Below are 19,913 nucleotides of genomic sequence, written 5' to 3'. Positions count from 1 at the left end.
TGCAACAGCAAATAGATATGTTTTTTTTATCAACCTAGTGAGGAAATTTTTCAAGGGACATATGTGGAAAACAGCAAAAGTAGCAAATTCAAGCATTCACTGACAACTTATTACATTTTGTTTTTCCTACAGTAGCCGCACTTTAAATCAAGTATTTGCACCTCACAACCAAAAATAGTGTTTTTTACGGTAATGATGCAGCCAAAACCCTTCACACTGTACGCAGTAAAATACAAACAAAAAAATCTACATTTCAACTTATTATCTGAAGACCAGGACCTAGTATCTCTCTTGATATCTCATAATTTTTACTTTAAAAGTAAGAAAAATAAACACACATAAACATCATGCAGCCTGGATGATTTTTTTCAACATAATTAGGAGATGTTATTAATGAACGTATCACACAAGTTGCCAAATATTCATCAACATGTCTGCAAAACACGTCTGTGATATCGACTCATGAAGTACAATATCCACAAGTTTTAACTTACGTATGATTCATGTTTTTTGTGAGTAGGCACCCAAAGTACTTTATAAAGATTAAGGAAAGATTGTCATCTTAGTTAAATATTGAAAAAGTCAACAGCAACTTGAAGCACAAGGTGAGTTGTGTACGTAAACCTAACCACAAGTCCTGCACTTTGCGCTAACTTAGTAATAATACTAAGTAATAATTTCGATTTTAAAATGACTGTTTTTAATCTTCAGGGTTTTTTCTCTTTTTTCTTTTTTTCTGGCACAAATGGGCTTCCATACGATCTGGCTTCCTTTGTATTTCCTCAGGTGGTGGAGTTGTTATTGACCTCTTTGTGATAAGACTTGGCAACGTCTCTCAGAGTCCAGTGTTTGTAATATTCTGGCTTCACGGAGAGTCACTTCATTGAAACTGTTTGATGGATTTTAGTGAAAGAAATGCAGTGACACGATGGGGGAAAAATTTGATGACTTCAGTTACGTACTGAAGTCACAGCTCAAGAGACCGAAGCAATATAGCAAAGTTAAGTGACTTTGAGAAGCAAAACCATGAGAAGGCCAGCAATAAAATCACTGATTAGAGCATCAGTCATGCTCTTGACATCAAAATGAATCGATTCAGACGAGCAATCCATTTCCTTCAGCTTCAGCCACCACACAACATGTGGCACATACAGCCAATAAATCATCCTCCAGTAGCTCCGATTTCACACACACACCAACGTCAGCCAACAAAATGAATATTCGTTGGACTAAAACCACATTTTTGTCCCCCCGGATCCTCTCGCATGCTCATTCTGGGCATTTTGGGCCCATTTCCAAACTGCCTTCATTTGATCTTCTATTTGTTTGCGTGCAAAGTCAGTGACCCTCTTCCAGAAGAAAGCCTTAAATTTTACCCTCGACCGTAGAGAGGGTTAAATTTATGACTTGGCTCCACTTTGTGTTAACAGCATTTCACTGTTTTAAGCCTTAATTTTGGTTTGTTTTGGTCTATTTACATAGTTTCTTTATGATTATAATGGTTGGAATAAATACCCCAAAATTTAGGATTTCCAAATCCAGATCCTTTCAAACACCACATATGTAAACAAGGCTTTAGCAGTATATTATACACACAGTACATTATTCCACGTGTTAGTCTTTGCATCGAGAAAACAATCAATCAATGTGTGAATGAAGAAATGTTTCAAAAAGTCCTTTTATGGAGTTTGGGACTCTCTTCTCGGTGACTTTAAGATCATGGAGTCGGACCTTTAAATGCCATAAAGCAAAAGCTGTAATGATTAAATAAAAACAGCCTGACCTCATTATGTGCATCCAAATCCATTCATAATGCACAGCCTGCAAACTTGATGGACTTCTGAAATGTTTACTAAATTATTCTCCTTCCATTCAGTGATGTTTAGATATCGTATACCCTGCAAATCAGCTTGCATGAGGCAAAATAATTGGTACCATATAACTTTATGTTTTGGGAGGTCAGATGAAGACTGAAATCACCAAAACATCACTTAAATTATTTGACTCACTCGTTAGAACGAAGGGGGATGTTGAGAGATTAATATTGCATACTGGGAAAATATGTTATCCTCAATCATGCCTAATCTCAAACCAGTAAAGGAAGAATTTTAATCAGCCTCGAACGCTGAAACACTTGAGCTTGATGACCTCAATCATCTGCATGCGCTTTGGATCAGGAAAACTACTATGCTCCAACAACAAAAACATTTAAATAAAACCACTTTTCCTCTCATGCATTCCATCATCAAAACTTCTCCATTGACCTCCCTGTTGTAATCAGGAAGTCCTGTGTTTGACTTCCAAGGCTTGCACACGGCGGAAAGTCCGGCCATCTATGGCGGCTTTTAATCAGGCGGAGAGGGAAAGGCCATTTCTCCTGAGCTGATCAACACGTGGCTGTAAAGAGGCTTTCACGTGGGACGACGTCATGTGCCCGCAAAACTGCACACACCAAGAAACACATTATTCTCACAGCTGCATACACACACACACACACACACACACACACACACACACACACACACACGTGCAAAACCTCAACAAATCAACATCAAAGGGCACCATGGCACATCAGCAACATCATTACATCACGTCTGTGCACCAGGAATCTGTCTGGAAGCTTTCTGTTTATTCTGTGAAATTAGATTATCTACCAAGTGTGACATGGGAAAAGTTATGTTGGACTGAAGATTTCCTCGTGGCTGTTCGCCAAACAGGAGATGCCATTTAAAGACGAAATGGTTCCTGTTACTGAATGTCACTGGGATTAAGTAGAGAGCCTGATACTTTATCCAGAGATGTTGGCAACAATAATCATCAGAGGATGATGAATGGATCATTTGCTGATGCCTTTTGACATATACTCCATTGAACACTGTACAAAGACAACATATTTAATGTTTGAGCTCATCAGCTTCATTGATTTTTGTAAATATCTGCCTTTTCTGAAAGTTGTGGAACGCTCCAAAAACACCTGTTTGGAACATTCCACAGGTAAACAGGTTAATTGGTAACAGGTGATAGAGTCATGATTGGGTATGAAAGGGGCATCCTGGAAAGGCTCAGTCGTTCACAAGCGAGGATGGAGCGAGGTTCACCACTTGTGAAGTAGCACAGTGAAGTAGCAAAGTGAATTGGCTAATTTAGATTAGCTCAGATCTAGCTTGATTTAACTTGACTTCGCTTCGTGACGTTATGTTTAATAATAATAATAATAATAATAATAATGCTCAGTGTATAAAAGATAAATAAATAAAATATCAAAATGAACTGCAGCATGTTTAGCTCACTGTAGCTTATTGTTGTCTTATCTTAGCTGTGCTTGTTGTGTAGTTTGCAGATTAGCCAGGCTAAATTCAGGTAGTGATGTAAAAATAACAATAATGATCTAAAAAAACATCATTTTTAAATTTTTATTAAAAGAAAGCCAAAGTAAAAATGACAATCAAAGAAAATTTGTTAAGCTTTGGTTCATTCTGTGGTTGCAGATTAGCTTAACCTTATCTTAACTTAACTGTTTAAGTCTTTTCCTGTACCGTAGCCTTAGCTAATTTAGCTTAATTTGACTTATCTTAGTAACCTGTGGATGTGTTCAGAATAACTTGATAAACCGAAATTCTCAGTATGAAACTTATCTAGTTGTTTAGCTGATTGTAAATTAGTTTAGCCACTTCAGCTTAGCTTAGTTTATTTTGGTTGTTTAGTTTATTGTGTCTAACTCGAGCACTTAACTTGTTTAGCTTAACTTGACTTGGGTTAGTGATGTAGTCAGTCCATGTAATAAAAACAAGCAAACAAAATAAACTAACCAAAAAAACTGTTCGAAAACCGAACATAAACATGATAAAGTAGCCTAAATTTTGTCAAGTGGCCTAAATTTAGGAAAAGTATCTGAACACAGCATGGTACAAAATGGTTTTACAGAAGACAGACAGTCTGATAGAACAAAATCAATAAATAATTATCATGTAACTTTGAGACAAACAATCACAGGGAGAAAAACAGAGAGAAAAATGTGTCACTACTGCAGTTTGGAATTTGGGAGGAAATGCTGGATTGCTTTATGCCACACGACCAGCAGAGGGTGTGATTCTTTCAGGGCGTCCATCGGCTGCAGATGATGGAAGGAGTGAATTCATAGAAAAATCCCAATTAGGCCCTCTTGTCTTTTTCAAGAAAACCAAACAGTGAAAGCCTTTGATTTTGTTAGAGGAAATGACAGGATTTATGAGAAATGTGGTCTTAATCTTCGGCCACACAGCACCAGTGACTCGAGCTGGCAGCCATCGATCACTTCGACAGAGGTTTCACTTGGTAATTGTTCCAAGAAATCAGAGTTAATGTGACTTTGATGTTGGAAAAAGCTCGTGAACATCTTTTACTGTCCCATGCCTGCTGGTTGAGTTGAAGTCATTGATTCTCTCCACAAATTCACATAAACATCTTGAACCTGTTAGTGAACCACCGTCCTCAGACTGGACTGATGAAGAGCAGAGGCAGCGAGGGTCCGACCCTTTATTCTCATTCTTGTGTTTGGCCTCCATAGCCCCTCTTCTTCTTCTTCTTCTTCTTCTTCTTCTTCTTTCCTCAAGTTTGATTCCCAAATTTGGGCATCAGAGATGTCTCAATGTGCTTCTGAGAAGTTTGAATTTTGCAGCGAAATGACTGATGGTGGTCTTATTCTATCTGGAGCTTCATGGCCTTAAAAGCATCCAAATCTCTGTCTTTGGCATGAGAACATTCTCAAGTTAAATACGTAAAAGTTATGTTCAACGTTATCTTCTTTGTGCATTACAACCCAGAGCTTTCACACTGAGATACAGTCAGAAATAAGTTAAATATGTCCTTTCTGAGCCAACTTCCTTACCCCTGCTAAGATCAGCTGAGGTCATAAAACTAAAAGTTGGTGTGTGTGTACCCGCTCTGCTCTCAACACTGTCCAAAGACAACATCGAACACCAGACAAGATAATTCAAGAAAATAGAGTTTTAATGCAATAACTTATCAGGACTGTGAGGAAATGAGTCTGAATGACCCTAAATAACACAAAGAGTACCAACAAATCTTGACGAGCAGCTTTCGGGAGGAATCTTAAACGACGCAGATGAATGTGAGATGAATGAAAAGTGTCTAATCGTGGCTAACGCATGCACTCGAGTTTGTTCTAAACATTAGATGTAGGTCTTATCTCAGAGGAAGAGCACTGCAGGCTCATCGGTATTTTCCTCCTTTCTTTGTGTATTAGCGATTCACCCAACTTCAGACAGTGAGAGGGGAGCTGCATGCAGGCTTTTGATGTCCTTAAATGAAACATCTGCACATTACGAGAGGAAAAAAAAATGATAAAGACTGCGGAGAGAGGAAAAAGAAAGAGAGCAGGCATGTGACTGAGGTTTACCAGACTGAATAAAGTGGGTTTAAAAGACACAAGAGGGGCATAAACCTCCCTTTGAACACATCTCACGGTCAATTTCCCCCATTTTATCCTAACATTAGCCACAGGGCTGCGGCCCCTGAAAGCTCCCTCTCATGTTTCTCTGTGTCTTCATTCAATGGCTGACAACTCGTAGGTTTTACAGGAAGTAAACACAGATCAGAGATTAAAGCCAGCGCGGAGTGGGTTTTATCAGTGGCTGCAAGAGATTTTGTCCATTTGAAAATCTTTTATTGGGTTCACACACTAAAAGCACTCATGGTGCAGCTTGATTATGTTTCATAGAAGAGCATTTTGGCAAACATGGATGAAAGTATGAGCTTTCTGGCTCAAATGGCAGTCGCTTCATGCTCTCGCCTGCCTGACAAATTACGCTGAGCTGAATCTTGGATGAACAAAATGTCCCGAAGCCCTTCATGTTTAAAGCTATCATGTTTAAGAGTCGAAAACCACAATCAGAAACTCGCGGCAGTAACGCACAGGGAGCAGACCACCAAGGACTGCTGCAGAGTCCAGGAGAAACAAAAGCAGTCACGTCTGCTCAACGAGCCCACATCGGAGTCGTTCAGAGGTTTATTTAGAGGCATTTCCAAAGAAAACATGACAGAAAAGCAACATGTCCTCCTTTAAATTAGGAATTTGACACTGAGTTTAAACAGTCGAGCAGGAAAAGTTTCTACGGCTGCCGTCGCGGCAGAAAGAACATTTGTTCAGTTTCTCATTCAAAGTTTCTTGTTTCAACAGGAATCTTTATATATTACGATATAAGATATATTTTATGTTAGTTTGTCATTAATCAAAGGGTCCCAGCAAACCTTTTTCACTGGCATGTCCATAACCTCCTGCTGCTGCCTCTCTGAAGCTCCAGGAGGTTCAGGCAGATTTGAACCAGCTACAGCACACCTAGCCCCTTAGAAACAAACCCACCGTGTCCCCCTGCACTGAGATTGTCTCTCTGAGCACATTTAAGTCTTCACTTTGGGTGTTGGACTGCAAAATTCTCCGGGTCTCATAAGGATCAAACCCACATCCTCAGAAGAGCCTTCTGTCATACTGAGCTATTGTTTTAGACCGTTGAACCCTCGTTCCTCGAGGTTTTGAGTCGTCCTCTGGATGTTGCACTTAAAAACTCATCAAGACACTCCAGAATCAAACCCACGACCTTAAAAGTTCTCAAGTTACTCCTTGAGTCATTCAGTCCAAGACACTCAAACTCTATTCTTTAGCCGTCAGACTTCAAATTTCACTGAGCCTCATAAGGACTGAACCCTCAACCAACACTCCAACGCTGCGTCTCTTAGAGCTCTTTCCTCTGGATGTGGGACTTCAAAAAGCCGCCTGAAGATCAAACCTTCACAGCAGTCCTCTTACTGACTGAGCCAGACAAATAGACACGGCGATCATAAGCACTATGCTACCCTAGACCCTACCAGGTCTCCCCTGCTCAACAGCACTGTGCAGCAACAGCTTGACCACAAAGCAATAAACCATGCACACTCACAGAGCAGGGCTGAAGCATGTAAAAATCACCTGGTATCGGTTGCATCAGTCACTACAGAGTTCCAAACTGCCTCTGGAGGCAACATCAGCACACAAACCGTGTGTCAGGGGCTTCATGAGATGGGTTTCCATGACCGAACAGCCGCACACAAGCTTCACATCACTATGTGGTTCACAGTCAAATGTGCACCGTGTTCTTGTTTCACTGCAGATTGTGGACCAGGTCTTTTTGTCCAGAGACATGAGAGAGTTGAGTTTGTGCGACCAGTGGTTGAGCAGGTCGTTGATATTCACATATGTATGTGATGCTTCCCTGACCACACTGATGAACTGCCAACTCAGCAAACCACGCTGCGTGTTAATGTGATTCTTTGGTGTGATGAATCACACTTCACTGTCTGGCAGCCTGAAGGATGAATCAAAGCAAAAATCCCAGTCAAAGCAAGACACGCAACGCCTGTTGACGTGAAGCATTTCATCTCAGTGTTTCATGATTTACTCTGCATGATTTCATTCAGAGGAGATGAGTCGGTGTCTCGTGCTCGTGAGACTCTCACATTATCTTCCTGCAGAGCCGTCACTGTCCAGGCAGGACGAAGGAGTTCATCATCAGCGACCTCTGAAGTGAAATGAAGTGATGTTTTACTCCAGCTAGTGTCAGTCTTGATGGAGAATATATTAAGTTATTGCTTCATTTTACTGAGTAATTTACACATCACCTTATTATTTTGCGGTGCATTGAATTACAGAATCAACATCTTCAGAGGGGAAGAAAGCAAACCCGATGATCTGCAGCTGCATCAGCTGTTTGCAGAAACCAGCAGACAGAATGTGAAGAAAAGCAGGAACTAAGATAGTGAACATCTCATAAATGGAAAAAAGAAAGCAGAAAACAAAACTTATGCTTGAAAAGTCTCCCTGCAAATACTGTAATTTCAAACTTTTGATGGTGTGTTTAAAGATGTGGCTCTGATGTAAAGTCTTAGGTACGACGACGCCCCCTGGTGGAGGAGCAGTGTGACAGCTTGGAGAAGCACAACAACAAAAAATAAATGAACCCCAAAAACCACTTAAAAACATCCTTTCAGGGACACTGGATCATTGTTCATTGTGCTGTGACTCTGATTTTAACCTCCAGTTTTAGTTTAATAAGTTGTAAATGAGTAAGAACTTTAGTCAAATGCATCTGTTTAGTTCTCTCTGATTTATTTGTAATTTGCACACAGCTGCATATGTTTTCGTCAGAGGGAGGCAGAGATTAACAAAATTGTTTTGGGAAATAATTAGCAGAGTAATATTCATCCTTATTAGCTGCTGGTCATTTCCCAGCCCGGTCAGAATTTCAAATAAGAAAATATAAAGCCAGTTTTACAGTTTTACAATATTCCTCCACAAATCAAAGGTGCACTTTCACAACTGCTTCTGACACCAGCGTTTGAGCTGTATGGAGTTTTATTTTCTAAGCTTTTAGAAACCCTTTGAAAACAGTGACTGAAGGTAGAAATAGATCTTTGAAAGGAAGTAAGGCCAGGAGAGAATTTTTCATGTTATAAAAGGTGAAAAACCAGCTGCGAGTACGTATTGTACCTGTATCACCTCCAGCCTACACAGTGAGCTTTGAGGCCATGATTCAACCTGAGTGCAGTTAACTGACGTTCAAATATTAAAACATACAGTACGTTTAAGAGGCACACTGACGTTTCTAAATGTGTTTCAAACATGCGTCTTCAGTTTCAATTTGTTAAACAAGCAGGAAAATGTCCCATTCACATTTCATGAGACGTTTATGAGATTCTACACTTAAATTAACAATAACGTGCATTTGACTGATTCCATTCAAATCACTATCAGTCCCTTAGAAAATGTATTTGTACCTGAAATTCTTTGAAAAGGTGTGAAAATGACTGAATCCGCTCAGTTCCCCATAATATGTTTTCCTTCATGGAAAAGTAAAAGTATAAACTGAACGGTTTTCAAAACATCTCCATCCATTAAAAGGCTTCAACAACCCTGCACGTATTTCTTCAACTGGTTACAGGTAATATTTTTTCCCACCAAACACGTATCTCTTCTTCCTGTGGTTCTCCTTCCTCTTCCTGTTGAGCCAGCAGAGGCGAGCTCTGTCCATCGTGTCCTGGCTGGCCGACGGAAACGTCCGGTCGGGAAAAACCTCCTTCAGTTTGCTCAAGAAAAACACCTCCAGGTTTCGGCCGGCCTGGGCCACCTCCGAGTCCGGCTGCACAGCGGAGGGAGATGTACATAAAGACAGAGAGTTCAGAGACTGTTATTCTGGATTTAAACTCAGTTTATTCAGGGATATTTGATTTACAGCAGACACACGTTAAGTGACAGGCCTGCACACTGGTTAAGTAAACAGTCTGCAGGTTATGGGCCAATGAGGAGAAACACAGATTTAAGATCAGCCAGACAAAGAGCCGTCAGCCAAGTTGTTTATTATGACCCCTAGTGGCCAAAGTAATGATGACAGGAGCAAAGGAGGGAGTCAGGTGATGTAGCAGGCCTAATAAGAGCAAAGTAAGGTGGGGGTGGAAGGGTGGGACCAACAAACACAGGACTGTCCCATGTGAAAAGGTGACTTTTTAACGTCCCTATCGTACGTAACATGTTAGGGACCATGAAGTTTGGTGCAGACACTCATGGTCTCCAGAGGATGAATCCTACTGACTTAACTGATCTTTTTTATTTGGAGACATCATCAGGTTAAAAATTTTAGTTTGTTTCATACTTTGGTTTATATGGCACTCCCACCAGCCTCAGATGTCCTCTGTTCAGTGCTAATTATCAAATGTTAACATGCTATGATGAACATGTTAAACATTAGAAACACTCTCACTGTGAGCTTGTTAGCATGCTAACGTTAGCACTGAGCTCAAATTTCCACCAGGACAGCCTCGCAGAGCAGCTAGCATGGCTGCAGCCTCTTGTTAAATGTCACTCTGGTTGATGGACACGCCTGACTGGCAGACTCTACATGAAGAAATCAAAGTGGAAAAGTGGCCCAGTTTTCTGCTACATGTGCAACTTATTCCTGCCGGCTATAGAGCAGAAATGATTCAATTAGCCTCCAGGAGAAATTAGATTAAAGTGGGGAGTCCATGCAAAGTAAAAACTTACGTAATTGAAGGTAGCGCAGTTCTTGAACATGAGCAGGACGTCATCGACAAACTGCTCGGCCGTGAAGTAATGGAGAGTGTTGCTCTCGTCCAGTTTCCTGCGAATCACCGACAGGTTGATGGGCCTCTTGATGATCTGGTAGTAGTTTCGGGCCTGGAGCGCATTCACAGAGATTGCATCAATGATTTGTTGTGAAAGTTAAGTGAAGCAGTTTGCATACACAGCGCGGTAACACAGTGTTTTCTTAGGTAAAACCATCACATACTGCCGTCACTGTGCTGTTTCTGTATTTCTATATGTGGTTATTATGACATGTATTTGAGCAGTTTTCCTCTGATGTGTGTTACTCATTGATGTCGAGGTGATTGATTCTGTAAGATAAACGTGTTACAATGCAGGTTTAATGTAAAGCTGTTGGACTGACCAGAGGGCTGACAGGTTCATGGAACGGAGCGCTGAGTGTGTGACAGTACAGCAGCAGAGTCAGCTTCTCACACCTCTGCACAGGAAACACACACACACACACACACACACACACACACAGTCAACAAAAAGCATCTGTTTGTCGACTCCTGGGCTGATATTATATGAGGCAGAGTTTATTTTCTCTCTTTGAATCAATGTTGATGTAACTATTGGCCTAATGATTGAACTGTTTCTACACCTGCAGCTCACCCTCTGGTCCTGCTCGGACAGTGTGTACGGAGCTTTGACTCCCCCGCAGGAGTTCGTGTTCTCACAGTCGTAGTTCTCGACGGGCTCCTGTTCGGTTCTACACAGCGTGCACACCCAGTCACCTCTGCACAGGACCACACGGGTTATTTCATGGGTCAGAGATCAAAAAATGCGGTTTCAGATTATTTTACTATTTTAGAATTCAATGAATCCCATAAAAACAGATATAATCAATGTTTCTTTGTGCATCCAAAGCCTGATATTCACTCCTCATCAAACTGGTAAAGCAGAGTTAAGACGAAACCACGTCACCGAGCCTGCTCCGTGTTTTCTGCCCAGGAAGAACTTGTTGAAATCATTTGAAGTATATTTAAGTATATTCCCAACACACTGGTGATATAATACAGCTGTACTGCGAGTGTGTTTTGAATACTCATGAATGCTGATTTTCACTGGTGTACTTCAGGACATTTGAAGTTTGTAAACGCTGATGAAGGTGCTGGGTGTCCATGCTGTACTTACAGTGGGGAGCAGATGAGAGGAGGTATATGACAGGCCAGGTGGTAAACTTTAGGGCAGCGGTCACAGCAGAGCAGGTGTCCTCCGTTCAGACACACGGCACAGAAATCTTCACTCTCCATCTCCTCGGTCTCTGGTCCAGGTTCAGGCTGCTGGATGGACGAGTCTTCCTCCCGCTGCGAGCAGCAAAGATCCGGCCTTTGGTCCTCACTGTCGTCCATTTGAACCACATCTGCTTCACATTTAGTTTCAGATTCATCGTCCAGTTCCAGGGATCGATCCTGATCCGCCTGTGGTTCTGGATCCAGTTCGATCACCAGGGTCTGCTCCGGATCTGGATCCAAATAAAACGTTTCTGAATCGGTTTTCCCATCCGGCTCCCATTCATCAGACCCAGAATCAAACAGGATGTACGGCTGATCAGGGTTGGATTCGCAGTCGAAGCCTGAGTCCTGCTCTGGCTCTCCGGTGGAGGAGCTGTCAGGACAGTACGGTTCAGTCCAGGACGTCGGTGTTGATCCTGGCTGGCTCAGGTCTGCTGGATTACACTGAGGTGACGCTTCTCTCATCGCCAAAGTGTTTTCCTCATTTCGACTGAAACCATTCTGCAGGCAGAGACAAGGAGAAAAGGGGATCATGAAAGGGGGTTCAGCTGATCCTTGACCCACCTGAAAGGGTCTGGACCTTCATCGGTGTACCTGCTGAGGACGATCCAGGCGGGAGACGTCACGGTGGAGCTTGGCTTGTGTTTGGCATGGCAGTCGCACCAGAGACACCACAGGCTGGAGAGATGACGATAAAAGCACAGACTGGAAGTTCAGACGCTCCAAGATCACCACAGGTATGCAGGAATTACCCAGAATCCTTTGGGCCTCTGGGTGAATGCTGTGGAAGACAATGAAGGCTTGAACGACTGATTGTAAGTGGAGCGATAGTGTGTTAAATGTAAATCATGCTTTCATTGTATCCAGGAGGGTCTGCAGGGGTCCGTGTGAACCACCTCAGTTTATGACCACGTGGACTGTACACACAGAAAATACATGTGACCCACGTGTGAATACATTATGTAAACTAAAATAAACAAACTATGTGTTAATTAGTGAGCTTCAGAGCTGCATGCAGGCAGATTTTTGAAGAATGGACAAAGGCTAGCTGTTCCCACCTGTCTCCAGTCTTTATGCTAAGCTAAGCTAATCATCTCCCTGTTCCAGCTCCATCCTAATGCAGACCCAAATGAAAAAATATTACACTTAAATGGTACTTTTTGAAGAACGTACTAAGTACACTTTATGTGTTTTTGTAACCTTTAAGAATACTAAAGTGTACTCATGCAGTCCTTGAATACCACGCGAGTAATACTTGAGTACTTGAAGTGTAAATAGTTGCTAATTTAGCACAACTTTCTACAAACTTAAAGTGTAAAGAAGTACACCAGTGAACATCAGGATCTATGAGCTTTCAAAACACATTTGCAGTACAATTGTACTATGTCACCAATTCTGGAAATACTTAAAATGAAGAGGAATAAAAGTACACTTTAATTAAGCATGTTAATAGTGCATACAAAAGACTTGAAAATAAGTATACTTTACATAAGTACACATTTTTACTATTAGAAGTATTTGTAATTTAGTGCGCTTAAGTACAATTTATACTAAGCTTACAATAAAGTACACTTTTATTTGACATACCACTTTAAGCAGAAAGCAAATAAGCTTATTTCCCAAAATGTCAAACTACTATAAAACACGTGTTGTCATTGTGTTTTTCCCTGTGTTTATTTATTTTGTACCTTATTCTCTTTAATAAAGCTGCTACATCTTTTCCAGGTGGTCTGAGCGGTTTTTCAGATGACGGAGAAGCTGCTCTGGTCTGTCCGTTGAAAGACCGGTTCGTCTCCTGTTCCATCTCACAGAATCCAGCACCGCAGAGCTATTTTAAAAAGAAAAACAGATGTTTGTCATGTCATTCCATCATAAGAATAGTTTAATTAAATATCAACAACCTTTTGACAGTCTTCTCCCACTTCAGCTTCAACCGTGTGCTGTGTTACATGTTCGGTGAGACTTGGCTCCTCTGCTGTGCTCGCTGGATTTGAACCAGTCTCAGATGGCATGGCCTCGAGTGCCAGTGGCAGCAGGGCGGCCCGTCTTTGGGGAAAGTTGCCATGGCATCTGTAAGCCAGGTGTGCCATCTCCAGGAGATCTGGGCTCGTGGGCTGAAATAAAAACATGAGAGAAAACATAGAGGAAGGTGCCACTTTGAAATCTCCTGTGAGCTCAGTGTCTGACGACGAGAAACACCAAAGAAAATCACCAAACACGGGGTAGAAGGAGCTGTAGGATTCTTTTACAATGCAGCTGACTGCTCATTTGTACAATAATATCTCATATATAAGTTAAATTAATATAAATGCATATAAAAAAAGGCACTGGCTACATGATAATTAGTAACAGAGCATTAACAACTTACAGGAATCAGATTTAAGCTGCATCATAATTTTATCTTACCTGAATGTGAATGTAAGCAAGGAAAAAAAAAAAAAAAAGATGTCTGCTCCAGAAAGGCAGGTGTATGTGTCTCCAGGTGTGTGAGAGCTGAGGATGAGAGGCATGGCACTGTTCCATGTGTCCAGTACCAAGGGGGGCACGGGTGATTTGATTGGTGGAGAGCTGATCCAGCCTCAGCCTCCTGACACCTCAGCACTGCTCACTGCAAGCAAGTGTATCATAGAACCATGTTGCAGAATCATGTGATGCTGTTATTCGTTTTTCGCAGTAGTCAGGGGATTAAAGCATGAAGGAAAATCTAGACACAACCAAAGTGAAATGAAGTGCATCTATTAGTGAAACATTTAGGAGAAATTCCCTCACAGGTTTGATGAGGTGGAGTTCCTCAGTTGGAGGTGCAATCAGAGTTCACTCCCAGTAATTCTGACCAATGAAAAGTGACAGGCTGTAAAGCTGACTCAGGTTTTGAATAACAGACAAACTGTATGTAAATCAACTTAAACTTTAACTCTGTGTGATGCGATATCGCCTGATAACCTGATGAAACACAAGTAGCACAGTCTGCTCACATCAACTCTCAATTCTCTCAGCCGTCACTAGGCGTCGCTATGTATTCCTTTGCACTTTGTTGCCAAATCTCGCACAAAACCGCGTGGTTTACAAATCCCGTTCCTCTTTCAACTAGCCTCCAAGATGGTAGGTGCTATCATGTATCCCTGTGCTTTGAAATTGGATTATATCTGTGCCCATCCTTGTTGATTCGTACAGCAAACTATCATCCGATGGCTGCTCACATTATATCCATCTCTCACGGTCACTTGCTAGACGTTATTATCGTAGTTTGTTAACATTATGGGTATTTGTCAGCGGTTCACTGTGTGAGAGCTCGGCTCTCCTGGGCCCACGGCTGTAGCGGTCAGCTAGCATATTCTGTTTGAGTTGCTCACATGTCTTAACCGCGTACCCAAAACCTACATGGTCTTCATAAATGTGACAAATGCAGCCACGGTATAAAAAGCAAGCGTACCTGGGAGTAATACCTGTTATAAATGCTTATTGTGTTGTGTGTACTAAGCGTTAAAAGTCAGCCGGTAAATGCTGTTGGATTAGCATTAGCTTCACGGAACGATAGGTAGCATCAAGCCAGTCAGCTAATAAGCGGTGGTTGTAAAATTGCAGTTTTAACTTCGGTAAGAAGAAAGCAGCTTGTGAACATCTGTTTTCATTCTCATTTGCTGATATCTGTACAAAATAGACAGACTGTCAAGACTACTAATACACCCAAGTTACAAGTAATTTGGCTAATTTAGCTAGCGAGCTGGCTAGCTCCACGGGCAATGATGGCACCACGTATGGTGAACCTCAGTATGTAACCTAACGTGCATCAAACTTATCTTGACAGCCTACCAAGAAGACCAAGACCAGGAAGCTTCGTGGACACGTCAGCCACGGACATGGTCGCATTGGTGAGTTTTGCATTACTAGTCGCAAGGTGGTGTTGGTGGATAAGGAGCAGTCTGTCAGTGTGAATGTGTGATACATGGTTAACGTAAACTTGTCCAACCCACAGGCAAACACAGAAAGCATCCTGGAGGTCGTGGTAATGCTGGTGGTATGCATCACCACAGAATCAACTTCGACAAATAGTAAGTGCTGCACAGTGTGACGAGATTCCAGTGATGTTTCATGTAGAAGACAAAGACAGACAGCATGTCAATGGGCTGCTATTAATCTGTTTAAGACCTATATGAGTGCAAACAGTTCACCTCTGAATAAAGCGTGCATGCCTATAGTGCACAAATACTCTTATCAACAGTCTTCTTTTAGTCTGCTTTTATTAGATGTATGTTATCACTGTTGGTGCTGTTCAGTCAGTTATGGTTCATGTTGTAGAGACTAGAGTCTCATCTTGACACAGATCATTGTCTTGATGTGCTAGAGTCCTCTTAGAGTAAAGACTGGTCCTATTCACCGACTGGCTCTTTGTAGGCCAGTCAGCCACATGGGCAGTTACAAGTTGTTATACCTTGATCTGACCGTGCTGCTGCCGGACTGATGCTGCGATCACGTCAAATCAGAATTGGAGATATGCACACATTTAAATGTGTCATGGTTCTTTCTAAACGAGGTGAAACTGTGTCCTTTTTAACTATTTTGCTAAGTCCAGAGATATTTATATGTGGAGCAATGCTTAGGATATTTACTTATATGCCAAAGTGCTGACATGTCGAAATAAAGCTACCAAACATAGTCATGTCCTAGAGTCACCTGCTTTTCCACCCTGGATAGATGGCAGTTGACCTTTTGTCTGTCCTTCCTGTGTCTCCTCAGCCATCCTGGGTACTTTGGTAAGGTGGGTATGAGACATTACCACCTGAAGAGGAACACAGCCCACTGCCCCACCATCAACCTGGACAAGCTGTGGACACTTGTGAGCGAGCAGACCAGGCTCAACTATGGCAAGAAGCCCGAAGGACCCGCCCCCATCATCGATGCTGTGCGCGCTGTAAGTGTTGGCCAGTTTTTTTCTTTACCAAACCGTGTTTGGTATCCAGTCGTCGTCTCTATAAAAAGTGTAGTTGGACCCTGAATGTCTGAGACTCTGCGTGTCTTGATTTACTTTGGTAACTGACAGTTCTTGGCTTGTTGAAGTTGCTTCTTTTTTAGTGATAACTTTCCCTGCTCTCATCTTTGAGCTAAGCTAGGTTTAACTCATCTAGTCCTTTGGATGAAGATTTGTAGAAATGTACTTGGCACTGTGCTTAACGACCAGTGTTAATAAGACAGTCTCTGTAACGGTTCAGTTTTATTGACACTGCTGTTAACGGTGTGTTGCTGGATGCAGAATTTGTTGAAGACAGTAGGTGAATCATAATATTAAAGACTTGCTGCACCTCCAGTTTCAGCCCTTTGAGCAGGTTGGTTTTACTGACAGATGTTGTAAAATAAGTTGTTTCATTTCCTGTTTAGCATGTCTGAATATTGTATCTTGAGCTGCTGTACATATTTATTTAGTACATGGAAGTGGTTCAGCAGTGTTTTGTCTGATTAAGTGGCCTTCGTGCAGATGTTGCATATGGTTATCTGATTGCATCCATGTTGTTTTTCTTTCGCAGGGCTACTACAAAGTTCTGGGCAAAGGCAAACTGCCCAAGCAGCCCGTGATCGTCAAGGCCAAGTTCTTCAGCCGACGGGCCGAGGAGAAGATCAAGGCCGTGGGAGGAGCCTGTGTGCTGATGGCATAACGCTCTCATCAGTGTGTTTTTTGAAAAAATAAAATGTATAAATGGGAAAACGTTTGTCATGTCTGATTTTAAATGCCTCCGTGTGTGTGTGTATATACATTTTGAGCGTTTGCTCTGCTCTCAGTATTTGTTGCATGCATTTTAGGTGTAAATTTGATACTGACGCTCTTGTGGAGTAGCCTCATGCTCAAATGTCATAAACCTGTACAGTAACTTTAAATCATCACAATCACTGAAATAATCCAGCAATATGGTATCAGAGTGAATCTGTGAACCGTGAGAACTGGGAACAGATGGTGATGGTGCATCTTACTACAACAGAAATGAAGGAAAAGACACTAAATGTAGAGTTCATGTCACTGGTCTCTATCTTTTTGGCTTGTGGCCCTTCTTGCAGCCCCGTCATCACAGGTTGTGTTTATGAGCACAATTAGCACTGATGTCCCTTTATTAGTGTCTCAGAAAAAATATATTTAATAAATTATTATTTAAGGTGCGATAGAAACTTTATTGATCCCATTTTATTGTTATGTTTATTGTTTCACGACTTAATGTTCACGTGTCTGGTAAACTCTTGAAGTGACATGATTGAACTTCCTCTAAACTCAAATCAGGGGTGAATGAAACATGACCACGTGACTGGCTGTTTGGCCCTGTGTACGAGGGGGCGGGGTTTAACATCCAGGACTTCCTGTCATGTCGCCAGAAAACAGTACTGCGGCGTGAAAGCTAAACTTCGCAGCTAATTGAGAAGAATATGAGGATTAAAGGCACGTTAAGGTCGTTTTAATGTGTGTTTTCTTGCTGCGCAGCCTTCCTCTTCCTGCGCTGACACGTAAATAATCTCTATTGGACATACGTTGACAGCGCGTGGAACCGGGAAGTTAACGTTAACAGAACGTGTCGAGGGCCGCTGCAATGTTGTGACGTTTCCGTTTTTTTCGGTGAAGTCAGCAGTTGACTGAAAGAGAAGGTGAGAAGTTGTTTTTGTGGATAAAAGTGAGAAATCTTGCGGTTTCCGGTGCGGCTCAGCTGTGCGTTAATCTCCACGCATGCGCAGTTTCCCACCATTCATTTGAACTGTTCAACATGAACACTTGTTGACTTGTTAGTGTTTAAAGGTTGTTTTCTATGGAAACGGACGAAATATACATTAATATTTCACTGATATACTGGAGTTAAAATATGAATTCACATCTATATCCATTTTTATTCTAAATTAATATGCCATTATTTTCTCAATAAAGCAATTAAAGTGATTTATAAAATGGAGAAAATGTCCCTCTCATTTCCCAAAGCCTAAGGTAGTGCCCTGAAACTGTTTGTCTTGTCCAGAAATTATTCAGTTTAATATCAAAGAAGACTTATAAAGATAGACAAGTATTTACACTTGAGAGGTTGGGACCACTTACTTTCGACACGCAGTCTTAAAAAAAATGTTGCTTATTAAGTATCACTTCCTCCAAGAGGAGAAAGAAATGTGTTTAAAATTTCTGGTTTTAATATATTGTAAGATTTTTTTTTTTTTTTTTAAATCTGAACTGGCTGAGAGCTCTCTGCGTCTTCCTCCGCCCAGGTGAGGGCCACCTGAGTTTAGCTCACCTGGTCATGGCAGGCCAGGCCTGGCTGGAGTCTTCTCTGCGGCGCTCTGCCAATCTGGGCCTGGAGGTGCTGGAGCGGGCCTCCAGGCGGAGTGTGGACTGGACAAGCACATCCCAGACCCCGACTAGTACAGATGAAGACACACAAATCCCCATCGAGGTCCCGGTATGTGTACTGTGTATTAACCCCATCATTGATGAAATTAGCATCTGGAGGCCGTTTCTGAGTTTGCTTCTGCTCATCTTCTCTCACGCTCTTGTCGTTCTTCAGAGACCACGCACAGAGCTTGACGATGTCTTCGCAACCATCGCAGACTTCATGGCTCAGACGACCCATCAGTGCAAGGTCGGTGATTATTAGCACGCTCCTCTATGCTTTCAGCTGCAGATCTGGAATGTGTTGGACTGAAACCTGAATGTCATCTGGCTGCAGAGGTTTTATCAGTCTGGCTGTTGCGTTGAGCCCACTGACACCGAGAGGAGCCACGTGTCCAGGTTCCACACACGGTCACCTGCCGAGACGACGACGCCGGTGCTGTCAACCAGAAAACACACAAAGTCTCCGTCCAACAGAGTAACAACAATCTGCTGCCTTTTCTTTGAGTCCTGTAAAGTGATGCATCCAAAAACATTAGATGCAACACTCTCAAAACCTTCCAGACAATCAATGAGGAACAAATAACCACAACATCTTGTAGAAAACATGTTTATTCAACATTTGTAAAATCATTGGCCATAAGTGGAGCTCTGCTGTGCCTCCATCAGCTTCACTCCTCAGCTGTGTTGGTCGCTGCTTGGAACAAGACGTAAAACAAATGAAATCTTTTAAAGTTCATGCTTCACTCTCTTCAGGGTGGAGTGTCGCCGGCGGCTGAAGATTTCTTCATCGAGGTTTCACCGGGCACGTACGCCGTCACCGCCAGCGTGCCGGAGTCACAGAAGCAGACTCAGCTGGTCAGCGTCAAAGCTGGAGAGAGCATCAACCTCACCTTTAATCTCTGACGCCTCACCTGGCCCAACCAGCCACCCTTAACCTTCAAGAACTAAACTGACCAATGCTCTTTATGCTCTTTGTGTGTTTATTGCCTGTTTTTACTCTGATCTCTGTACCAAGAGTTTACATTTTGATTTGCTATCAAAGTATTTTATTTGCTGCATATTGAAAAGCCATAATTTTATTGTATTTTACATGAGTATTTTATAATGTAGATTCTGCCCTAGAACATCTTGTAATGCAGTATTTTTACCTGCACTTTTACGCATCAGTGTATTGAAATAAAGTATTTTTATCATG

The 19,913-nt window shown here is 41.9% G+C and overlaps 2 protein-coding genes and 1 non-coding gene across 3 annotated transcripts; all 3 read left to right on the top strand.

The window, feature by feature from the left end:
• The first annotated feature begins 14,437 nt into the window (after positions 1 to 14,437).
• Positions 14,438 to 17,068, top strand: rpl27a (ribosomal protein L27a). The gene is made up of 5 exons (XM_076732084.1): positions 14,438 to 14,469; positions 15,176 to 15,239; positions 15,344 to 15,419; positions 16,105 to 16,279; positions 16,890 to 17,068. The coding sequence occupies exons 1-5, from the start codon at positions 14,467 to 14,469 to the stop codon at positions 17,016 to 17,018; spliced, it is 447 nt and encodes a 148-aa protein (XP_076588199.1). The 5' UTR covers positions 14,438 to 14,466; the 3' UTR covers positions 17,019 to 17,068.
• LOC143322802 (small nucleolar RNA SNORA3/SNORA45 family) lies at positions 15,663 to 15,791 on the top strand. Its single transcript, XR_013077349.1, has one exon. It is a non-coding gene; the product is annotated as a small nucleolar RNA SNORA3/SNORA45 family (small nucleolar RNA).
• A 621-nt stretch (positions 17,069 to 17,689) lies between the features above and the next one.
• akip1 (A kinase (PRKA) interacting protein 1) lies at positions 17,690 to 19,913 on the top strand. The gene is made up of 5 exons (XM_076733368.1): positions 17,690 to 17,991; positions 18,595 to 18,785; positions 18,891 to 18,965; positions 19,053 to 19,193; positions 19,472 to 19,913. The coding sequence occupies exons 2-5, from the start codon at positions 18,627 to 18,629 to the stop codon at positions 19,619 to 19,621; spliced, it is 525 nt and encodes a 174-aa protein (XP_076589483.1). The 5' UTR covers positions 17,690 to 17,991; positions 18,595 to 18,626; the 3' UTR covers positions 19,622 to 19,913.

This window comes from Chaetodon auriga, chromosome 6, assembly GCF_051107435.1.
Source record: "Chaetodon auriga isolate fChaAug3 chromosome 6, fChaAug3.hap1, whole genome shotgun sequence".
Classification (NCBI taxonomy): Eukaryota; Metazoa; Chordata; class Actinopteri; order Chaetodontiformes; family Chaetodontidae; genus Chaetodon; species Chaetodon auriga.
This window is presented reverse-complemented; position numbering and strand designations above follow the sequence as displayed.

What these genes read in the sequence shown, in the direction of transcription:
- akip1 (XM_076733368.1), top strand. Translation starts at nt 18,627, where the DNA reads ATGGCAGGCCAGGCCTGGCTGGAGTCTTCTCTGCGGCGCTCTGCCAAT. An exon ending in AAATCCCCATCGAGGTCCCG is followed by an intron (nt 18,786 to 18,890) that starts GTATGTGTACTG and finishes GTCGTTCTTCAG; the next exon opens with AGACCACGCACAGAGCTTGA. An exon ending in AGACGACCCATCAGTGCAAG is followed by an intron (nt 18,966 to 19,052) that starts GTCGGTGATTAT and finishes ATCTGGCTGCAG; the next exon opens with AGGTTTTATCAGTCTGGCTG.
- rpl27a (XM_076732084.1), top strand. An exon ending in CCACGGACATGGTCGCATTG is followed by an intron (nt 15,240 to 15,343) that starts GTGAGTTTTGCA and finishes TCCAACCCACAG; the next exon opens with GCAAACACAGAAAGCATCCT. An exon ending in AGAATCAACTTCGACAAATA is followed by an intron (nt 15,420 to 16,104) that starts GTAAGTGCTGCA and finishes GTGTCTCCTCAG; the next exon opens with CCATCCTGGGTACTTTGGTA.